Source organism: Fukomys damarensis, unplaced genomic scaffold (genome assembly GCF_012274545.1).
Source record: "Fukomys damarensis isolate Sample0158 unplaced genomic scaffold, DMR_v1.0_HiC HiC_scaffold_23, whole genome shotgun sequence".
In the NCBI taxonomy this organism is placed as follows: domain Eukaryota; kingdom Metazoa; phylum Chordata; class Mammalia; order Rodentia; family Bathyergidae; genus Fukomys; species Fukomys damarensis.
The window spans coordinates 14123264-14133794 of NW_022900935.1; the positions used below are offsets into that span (position 1 = coordinate 14123264).

At 41.5% G+C, this 10531-nt stretch overlaps 1 protein-coding gene across 1 annotated transcript in view; it reads left to right on the plus strand.

Annotated features, from left to right (window-relative positions):
• Nucleotides 1-10531, plus strand: part of Csmd2 (CUB and Sushi multiple domains 2) — a 553879-nt gene that overhangs the window by 279331 nt on the left and 264017 nt on the right. Inside the window, 1 exon segment of the mRNA XM_033767260.1 lies at nt 7757-7878. Within this exon segment, the coding sequence (XP_033623151.1) occupies nt 7757-7878 (122 nt within the window).

Sequence of the window (10531 nt, forward strand, 5' to 3'; positions counted from 1 at the left end):
AATATGAGAAGGAGATTCTTCCCTTTCTGTAGACACTGGAATGGTAAACTCACTTTTTCTAATGTGCCAATAGGTAATCTGGAAGAAGGTCATGAAATATTTTTTAAATAACCCTCAGATTTATCCATCCTTACTCAACTTGAAGATAGTTACAATGATTACTAATATACTTTGCATTTCCACTAATTTTAGCTGTATTATTTTAAGAATTCTGCATAGCTACTATTTTTTTAAAGTCAAACAGATAATTCCTAGTACAACTCTAAGCAATTAAACAAGTCACCTATTTTCCCTGAACCTATCTTCTTATGTTCAAATAGTCCCTACCATGCATTGTTCTGTGTTTAACATGACAGTCAGATGGAGTTGGGCATATGAAAACATGTTATGAATGAACAGGTGCTAGAATAAAAACAAATATTCTCATGCCTGGATATGACCTCTACCAGGACAAGGACTTCTGTTCTCATCCCCACTTACAACAAGGTCTGGCACACAATAGGTGCTTAATAACAAGTTGAATGAATGGTTGAATGGATGAATAATTGAGTAGCAGGACAATCCATTTACAGGGAGCCAAGGCACTGGCTGTGTAGAGAGGCATCAAATTCTCCAATCTGAGGACTGAGAGACCCTTGGCCAACCCGTCATTTTAAAACTCCTTTTAGGAAGCCAGCGATGGGATCTGATCTCTCACTAACACTTTTTTTCCTCTTAGTAATGGTGTTTTATTACATGAATGTGCCCAGGGCAGGGAAGGGCTAGTGTTTCAGAAGGAAGCTCATAGTTGAATAACATGCTCTTTTTTTTTTTTTCACTCTACATGATATGTGCCCCATTCGAGTTATCTCTAGTGATTTTGACCCACCAGTCTGGATTCTCTGCTTTCACTAAGCAATGGGCTAAGCTTTCTCACATGCATTATCTGATTCCATCCTCTGCCACTGTGAAAGTGTGGAATCACAGTTGCAATCCAACCATCTTTACTTTCAGTTAGGTATTCTTGGCCAGTTTCTTCAGCTGTTTGAATTTTTTCCGTGCTAAATGGCCGTGACCCTAGAACATTACTTTATGGCATTACATTGAGAACTAGACGAGGCCGCCAACTCGAAAGTGCTGCTAGAGGCGACACCAGTACGAGGTTTAAGGGCACATGCTTAATTTCACTCGGTGCACTCACCCTAGACGTCAGCCTCTGGTGGCCGTGGAGCTTTTCCAAACCCACTGTCTTGTCCAATCTGACCGCAGCCATGTGGTTTGAGTGTCACAGAGACTTGGATCTGGATCACAACTCTGCCACCTATTAGTTGGCTGGCCTTGGACTGGTTCTTCACCTCTTTTAGCCACAGTGCCCTTGGTTGTAAATAGAAAAAACAAAAGCTCCCCTGCCTAGGGACTGTGAATTAAAGAAAAGACTGTCGTAGAAGGTGTGCCCACACCACCTGAGATGGAGTGTGGGTCTCTGATGGGCTGGCGCCCTGCCTTCCTCACCCTCTGCTGTTCCTCTTCCGTGGGCCATTGTGAGATGACGCAGAGAGGACAGAGCACCCGGGTTTAGACTGAGACAGTTTTTCCTGGTCTTTCTCAAAGGTCAAAGGAAGAGATTGGTATTGCTTTCAAAGGTGTCTTTACTTTAGCAGCCTTGAAGATTTTTCTTTTAAAATCTTTTGATTTTAATTAATTGGACCTGCTATTCTAATTGTAATTTTTAGGAGAGCTTAGGCAAACCCCATTTTAAGAATTAAAAAGAGACAAAAATCTTTCCATTACAAGGAGCGCCACTCAAAAGTGGGTAACCAAAAGATCACATTCTAAAAAGCATTGACCACCCTACATAGGGGTATTGTTTTTCATCTAATGCATTTAAAATATAATTTGGCTTTAAATATTCATTTTTTCCACATAATTAATTCTACTAAAATACATAGCCTGGCAAATAATAGGTTCTCAATAAATGTTTAAGGATCACCTGAATAAATCAGTGATTGAAATGAATGAATAATATGGAACTGTGCCTTCATCTTGAAATTGGAAATTAGGTATTCATAGGCCTCTCTTTTTTTTTCCCTCCCACCAGAAAAAAATAAGCCTCTCATTTGACTCCTAGAAAATCTTGCTAATGCACAAGACATGGAGAGCAATGCAAAACACTGGTGAACAAATTCTGCGCAGCCCCGGGTAGAAGTGGGATGGTATAAGATGGGGCTTTCGAATGGACCCCGATATTTAGGAAGAAGCATTTGCAGAAGCCTGAGAAACAGGACAGACATAAGTGGAGCTTCTCTACGTAGAGGAAGGGCGGGTTTGGAGTGTCCCCCTCCCCATCATCCTCAGCAGCCCTGGGGCTGTGTGTGCCAAAGTTTGTAAACCTCTGATATACAGTGGACCAAATTAGCAACCAAGAGACCTCGTTTCTTGTGGCCCCGAGTTGATGCTGATGGGAAGTGGGGACTGAGTATCAGCTCCAGATGAATTACTCACAGATTCACGAAGTAAATCCTTAATAGAAAACCGTGTATTATTTTTCCTTTGTGGCTAAATCTTTGTGTGTACTTGCGTGCTATACGTACTTCTGTTTAGAATAAAACCCTTTTTGTGGCTAGAATACCAGACTTAGGACTCAGAGACCTAAGTATAAGTTCCAACTTTGCTATTCACAAACCATAGAGCATGAGGAAAATCATTTAAATCCTCTGCATCTTTTCTGTGGACGAAACCTGGAAAATACGACATTAACCAGACTAAACTCAACGCCACGATGATTCCAGGTGCCGGTCTCCTGGCTTGTTGGCCTTCACTTGGATTTGCTGCCTATCCCTTAAGCACTGTTGTTGTTGAGAGTGTTATTTCCTTCTCTCCACTTCTCCATTCGCTCTGTTCTCTCCTTTTCTTGGCTTCTTTCCTCTCCTCTCTTCTTTTCTGTCCGTTCAGGGGGAGACTGCATTCTGACTGCGGTAGAATACAGGCCCATTGTTCCAACCCTAAGAATGTCCCTGAGTCCCTTACCTATGTGTTCTAATGATAAAAGCTCCAATTTATTAAGCTATTTTATACTTGTCTAAAGCATTGAATTAGGTATTTTTCATCATTTCTTTATGAGGCAAGTGGCAATAACCATATTTCATGTTTAGCTGAAGCTTAGTGTGGTCAGCCAACACCCAAGGGCACAATGCCAATCAGTTGAGCTGAGTTTCCAATGCTGACTCCAAAAGCTCTAGGCTACTTTCCCTGGAAAGCTTCTGAGCCAATATATGGATGGAACCATGCAGAACAATGCCTCTTCTTCTACTCCCCTTTGGTAAATTTTGTATTGATGTAGCTTAAAACTTATAGAAAAGTTGCAATTAATGTTCAAAGAACTCCCATACACCCATTATCTAGATTTAAACAACGGCTTTGAAGGAGTTAATGGAGACAAAGGAAACTGAGGAGGGTCAGAAAAGTAGGAAAAGGCCAAGATGTTTCACAAAGAGAGAAGGGTCAATGGGTCAGATTCTCCAGAGAGGTCAAGTGTAATGATGATTAAAAGTAACTAGTGGGGTTAAGTGGCTCTGCCAAGTGTGGAGTGTTTGAGGTTGTCTCTAAAGGGATTGGCTGGGAGCTGAGGATAGACAAGGGGAGAAGACTGATTTGAGCTGAAACTTCAAATATGGTAAACCACGAATCTGTGGATACCACAGGAGCCCCAAGATTTGGAATAGAAAACTGCGTAATAGAGGCCGGCATTTCACCAGGCAGAGATACGAGAGTGCCGTGAGTGGCCTTAAAGTTCAGACCATGCAGCAAAAGAAGGGCCAGAGGGGATTGAGAGATGAGAAGAATTGTAGGGACCATGGGGCTACAGGGACCCGGGATGGATGACAACAGGTGAATCAAGACCAAAGTCATTCTGCAGGGAGCATAAGCACTGGGGAAAGAATGGCTGATTAAATATCTTTTCTGAGAGTTAAGACTTTTCTGGTTCCCAGGACAGCAGGGCTCTGGATATGGCTGCAGACAGAATCGATCTTGAAATGGAGAAAGCAGGAAGTCAAATCTCATGAGAAGGGGCTGGTCTGTAAAAGAAGGGGTCACCCCTCTATTAGAACAATTAAAAAAGATGAGCACATCAGCGAGCAGAATTGCATACCTGAGGAAGACAGAGGCTGTGGATGCTAAATGGTTTCTGTTTCCTCTAAGAAGCCTGAAGCAAGGTCCTCAGCTGGGAATAAGGGGAGGACAGGGAAGGGTAAGGATCCAAAGAGCATAGAGAAGGCACAAAAGGGTGTGAGCGAACTGAAAGAGTGAGCTGACAGAGCTAAGTGGTAGGGTGCTGGGCATTCCTGAGATGAGCAATGATGAATTTATAGTGACATCAGGCTTCCTCCTCTTGGGATTTTTTTTTTGTTTTTGTCCAACAAAGCACAGTTGTGTGGGGACAGGTATGGAGAGTGGAGGGGGAGGATTTTATCCACAATCGATGTGCTCCAGGAAGCTATTTAGAGGAAAAGGAAGCAGGGGACTTGGGATAATTTGTAAGAAAATGACCATAGTGGGGGACCATGAGTTCTAAGCTGAGAAAGGACAGAGGGAAGACTAGGAAAGAGCTCATGAATTGAAAGAAAATATCTGTGCCGGGCTGGGGATTTAGCTCAGGTTCTGCCACCTGCCTCACAAGTGCAAGGCCCGAATTCAAGCCCTGGTACCAAAAACGATCAAACAAAATATCGGTGCCAAGGTAGTGGAGGTCTCCATAGGTCAAAGATGAGTTCTGGGGTCTCAGAAAATATGTCTGGAGTAAAATACTCGTGGGAGAAGGGCCTTAGGGTCAGAATCTCCACTTCAGAGGGCTGCAGAGGAAGCAATGGCCTGGAGAGAGGAAGAGAGATTTCTGTAGAGGCAGGAATTAGAATGGGAGGCTCTGAAAGATGTGCACAGGGCCGCAGGAGGTGGGTAGTAGAAGAAGCCAGAGAAGGCAGTTTGGGATGGGGGGAATAAGATCTGGAGAGAAGCCAGGAGACCAGAGGCACTCACATGCCTCTTGCACTTGGAACACTTTTCTTGGTGTCAGCCTGCCTCAATGCTGGAACTCAGTATGGGCCCAGGTAACGTCTCCCTGCGATCTGCTGAGATAGTGTCCTGTTAAATGGTATAATGATGTCCAGAGGAAGAGTGGGAATGGCTGCCGTGGCCAGCTGTGGAAGGTCTCAGAGAAATCTCTTCTGAAGTGTATGCAGAAGACCCTTTGATGGGAAAAGGCAAGTAGAGAAACATACAGATACGTTCATTCATTTATTCCAATACTGGGCGCCTATGACTTTGCCAGTCCCTCCGGTCACAGAGAGGAGTTTGCGTCTGTTGGTGGGATCTTGGGAGCTTACTGCTCAGGTAGAAGTCTGTCTGTCTGTCTGCAGAACCCTTGATTTTGCCCTGACAGCAGAGAAAAAAGCTAATGCTCCATTCCGACCCTTTTTTAAGGTGCTCCATACTGTCTACAGATTGTAATATTTTAATTAAACTCCTCCAAGCCCTTAAAGTGGTAAATGCCTTTTTGACCTGTTCTCTCTAATTACCTTCAGCATGTTTCAACAGACTGCAAATACCATCTAATTCTTGGAAACAAGAGCAGGATAAATTGAAATTGGAGCTGAGGGCTTTTAGCAACAAAACCCGCCTTTCCAGAAGAGGTGAAAGATGTTGGTGGTGGAGATTTGTAAGGATTTGCTGCAAGGCTGGGGTTCTGAACGTGCAGGGTTTTTTGTAAAGCTGAGTTAGGATCGTGGTTTTGGTTTTGATTATCTTACTCTAATTTGTTTAGTAATGTCAAACTTGAGTGTGGTTGGAAGAAAATGCCCATGTGAAGAATTAAGAAAAGGTAGAAAGGAGCTCCTTAGCTATGAGTGAAATCTTGAGCATAGAAAATGGATATAAACATGGCATTGAATTCAATAGTCCTGGGTTGCTTTTGTGGAATGTTGACCATGTCCTAGGCTCTGGGATGAGCCTTCACACCCTTCTTCCAGTATAGGTTCATCCTCACCTACATCAGTGAGGTGATAGCACTACCCCGTTTGACAGGCAGAAACAGAATCAGAGAGGTTTTCTAGCTCACCCAGGCTTAAACAGCCAGCAAATGGACTTTGATCCAGGTAGCTAAGTTGGTAAGCTCCAGAGCCTGGCCTCTCTTCAACCATGCCACGCTGCTCCAGGACTGGCTGTATCAAGTATAGTCTGTGAATATAAGGGTGATGCAGCACAGAATCCATGCTGAGAGGAGTAGGGGCCTTAAAGCTCTATTCATTATTTGAGCTCAGGATGGGGGAGAAGTAGACCCTTTGTGTAAAGGCAGAATTGAGCCTCTGGAGGATCAGCTCACAGAAGGGATGAGCACCAGAAGGGAGGGAGCAAAATATCCTTTGCAATCAGCCCTCGAACAATGTGACCTCTGCTTGATTGGAACTGTCCTCATTCCTGTTTCCCACACTGGCCATGGCCCTTCCGAGAGGACCGTGTTAGACATTTTTCTCTCCATACAATGTGGCTGGGCTGTAATAGCTGCTTAATACATGCTGGAATGAATGAACATAGAAATGAGTGCATGAAATGAGAGACATTGTGTCTGGGAGCTGCAGAACCTGATTCCCAGAGACTCCTCGGAGAGGTCTCCTAGGGCGGGTTTATCATGGCCCTGCCCCCATATGGAGAGGAGCTCCCAGATATGTGGGCTCATCAGCGGAAACCAGGTTTGACAGCACTTTCATTTTATATACTTAGGCCTGTTGAATTTTCTCACTGTTTCTTTACTGTTAGGCACTTTGCCTACAATTAGGATAAATTGCCATGTGGGCAGGGACCGAGTAGGCTCGTGGAACCCTTTATTAAAATAGCTTCTCACTAGCATTGAAGAATGAAGTGGCTAGGCCTCGAGCACACATTTTTAAAGAAAGCAAACACCTAGATACAATGTAGTACCTTAACTGTGATCAATCACGACTTAATCTAATTAGTTTAGAAGCTATTTTAAAGAGCTTAATTAGATTAAGTCGTGATTGATAACACTTTATATCTACTTGAGTAAAGCACTTCTTCTAATTCACCTTGAATCTTTATGCTTCCAATCAAAAGTCTGTTTCAGGCGTGAGCCGAGTGTGAGGAAGGATTTAGGAAGTACTAGATTGGCAGAGACCACTGGTGCCTGCCACTGAGCTGAGCTGGGGCCCTTGGCCACTCCCTCGGGCACAGGCATCCCGAGGCCCGATGGGGTGGCCTTGACGAGGACATCCTGAGACTGTAGAGGGAGGGAATGAGGACCAGCAGAATCTGGCCTGAGGTCCGACTCCTTCGGTAAGAAAATTTGGGTCCAGAGCAGCACTCAGCTGGTTTGGAGTCCTGGAGTGAAAATAAGGAAGCAAAGGCAGGTGCACAGAGCCAGGGCAGGCTGCTCAGCGTTCCATAAGTGCCTTCAGCCCGCCTAGCTGTAGCATGCATGACACTGCCCTACACCCTCTTTGTGAAGATGTACTGCTTAATCTCAGGGGATTCGGCTGTTGTTTAGCCTGCCTTGAAACGTAACTGATGCCTTCAGAGCCATGAGCACCTGCCCTATCCCAGTGCTGCAGGCACTTTGACTTCCAACATCCTGCTAAGAACTGTGGGGAAAGGGTGCAGGAAGCAGATGGAACCACACAGATTCAATCTCTTTGGGGATAGGAGTGGGAGGTGGGAAGGGGAGGTGGACCTGCTACTAAAAGGCTTGTCTTTCATCTCCCCTCTGCAGCCCGCATGTGTGATGCCCACCTTCGCGGCCCCTCGGGCATCATCACCTCTCCCAATTTCCCCATTCAATATGACAACAATGCACACTGTGTGTGGATCATCACAGCGCTCAACCCTGCCAAGGTAAGGCTCTAGGGATGGGGGTGGGGGGTCCCGCAGGCAGGCCCAGGTTGAGACAGCTGGTCTACCAGGGATTTCAAACTAAGCTGGTGGTGGTAGCTTCTCTACAAACAATACTTTTACATTGCTTTTATTAAGGATTGAGTAAAAAACAGTATATGATGACGTGTATGCAAGACATAAATAACACCGGTACAACAATTACCTTTGTAGCCATCTCCCAACTTAAGTAAAAAAAGAAATTGCAGTTACCTTAATGAGGCATGATCATTACCAATCTCATTCCACTCCCTGCCCCTCAGAGGTGTTTATTATTCCTTCGCCTTTCTTTATATTTAGTACTTAAATGTGTTTCCTTAAAATATACATTGTTTAGTATGGTAGCATGTAAACTTCATTTAAATGTTATTATGTTCTAGGTGCTGTATTCTTAATTCACTAAAAATGTGTCATATATACATTGTTTGTGTTTAGTTTTTTACTCTACTTTTTATTCTGTCTTATAAATTTTACAGCTATCTGACTCAAATCCACAACAACCTGTTGAATCTTTCTTTTAATTACATCAAAACTACAAATTAATTGGAGAAAAACTAATATATTTTGGTACTGAGTCTTCTGGTCCATGAGTGGTATTCCTCTCTAATTGCTTAGGGTTTCTTTAATGGCCTCCAATGAATTTGTATAATTTTTCCATTACATATTTTATACAATTCTTAATATATGTGTTTACTTCTAAATATCATATACTTGTTGCTATTATAAATCATATCTTTTTCAGTTGTATTTTCTACCTGTTTCTTGCCAGTATTTAGAAATACAATTGATTTCTGCATTTTGATTTATATATAGCAACTATTTGTAATTATTATATCTGCCAATTTTTTGATTCTCTGCATGGGCAGTCATCAGGTGCAAAGAATTATGTAGGCTTTGTTTCTTCCTTTCCAATGTATATAACCCTTTCTTCTTTCTTTTTCTTGCTTCACTGGTCTGACTAGAACTTTATAGTGTCCAGTCACTGTGTTGATGGTGGGCACTCTTGTCATTGGTTGATGTTTAATGAAATGTTTATTTGAGTATGATGTTTGCCAAAGTTCATTTTATTTTTAATTTAAACATTTTTCTTTTTTGTTGGGAGAGTTCCTTCCTAATCCTAGTCTGTGAAGAATTTTCATTGAGAATGGCTGTTGAATATTATCAAACACCTTTATATATCGACTGATACAATCGTTTTCCTCCTTTATCCTCAGTGTCATGAATTACATTGGCTAGCTTTTCTAATGTTAAGCCAAGCTTGCAATCCAAGCAAAAATCTAACCCGATCTCTTAGTGTGTACATTTTTATACATTCCTGTGTTTGATTTGTTAACATTTTGTTTGAATTTTTGTTTCTAATTAGTGAGATTGGCCTGCTATTTTTTTTTCCAAGATTCTTGTATCCAAGTATTACGAGGCTCAGAAAATGATGTGGGGAGTGTTTCTTCTCTTTCTATCCCTTGGGGTGCTTAGTAGAAAATTGCAATAACTTTTGCCCTGAAAGTTTAGTGGAGTTTTCTTTTAACAAAACTATTTCTGTCTGGTGCTTCCTTTGTTGGAAAATTTTAGTCTATAAATTAATACCTGTAGCAACGAAAGTTTAATTTAGGTCATCTTTTTTTTGTCTTAAGTTCATTTTACTAAAGTTTTCAAATTTATTGGATATAAAACTATGCATACTGTATTTATGATCTCTTCTATTTTTGTGTTTCTGTTTCCTTTTCCATTTCTAATTTGAATCATTTTTAAATTGGTATTTTTAGAAGTTTCACATTCGTTGGTCTTGTCAAAGAATTAGTTTTTGTTTTGGTAACTCTCTTTAACATATTATTTTATACTTGATCCATAACCATTCTCATCATTATTATCTCTTTCTTTGTATTATATTTATTTTGTTGTTTTTTCTCTAGCATCTTAATTCTGATTCTTAGTTCACTACCTATTTAAATCTTATTTAACTATGTCAAGCTATACATTTCTCTCTAAGGACTGCTTTGGCTACATTCCTTCAGATTTTTATATTTAGAATTTCTGTTATAGTTTGGCTCTAGTTTGTTTGTTGTGGTGGTTCTGGCCACTGAACGCAGGGCCTTGCCATACACGGTAGGCATGTGCTGTGCTACTAAACTACATCCCAGCCCTGTTCTGAATATTTTCCAATTTCCATTATTATTTCATCTTTCAACCTTGAGTTATTTAGAAGTGTATATTAATTTCCAAGGGACTCTTCCAGCTGTCTTTCTGTTATTGATTGTAGAGCTGGTATTTGGAGAACATTGTCTGTATTTCAACTATTCGAAGTTTGTGGAAATGTGCTTTTGGGACCAGAAATGGTCATTTTTCACATATATTCTATGTGTCTTTGAAAAAAAATAAGTGGTGCATTTTGCAGTTTTTATGTTCTAATATGACCATTACATCGTTGTTTTGTTTGTCTTTTATGTCTTCATTGATTTTTTTTGTCTTCTTGATCAATGCACTGCAGAAAGCAAGATATTAAACTCTCCAACTATAATAATGTGTTTATCTATTATGCTTTGAACTTTTGTCAGTTTTGGCTTTGTAGCTTTTTCCCCCTTAGCTTTCTCTCTCTCTCTCTCTCTCTCTCTCTCTCTCT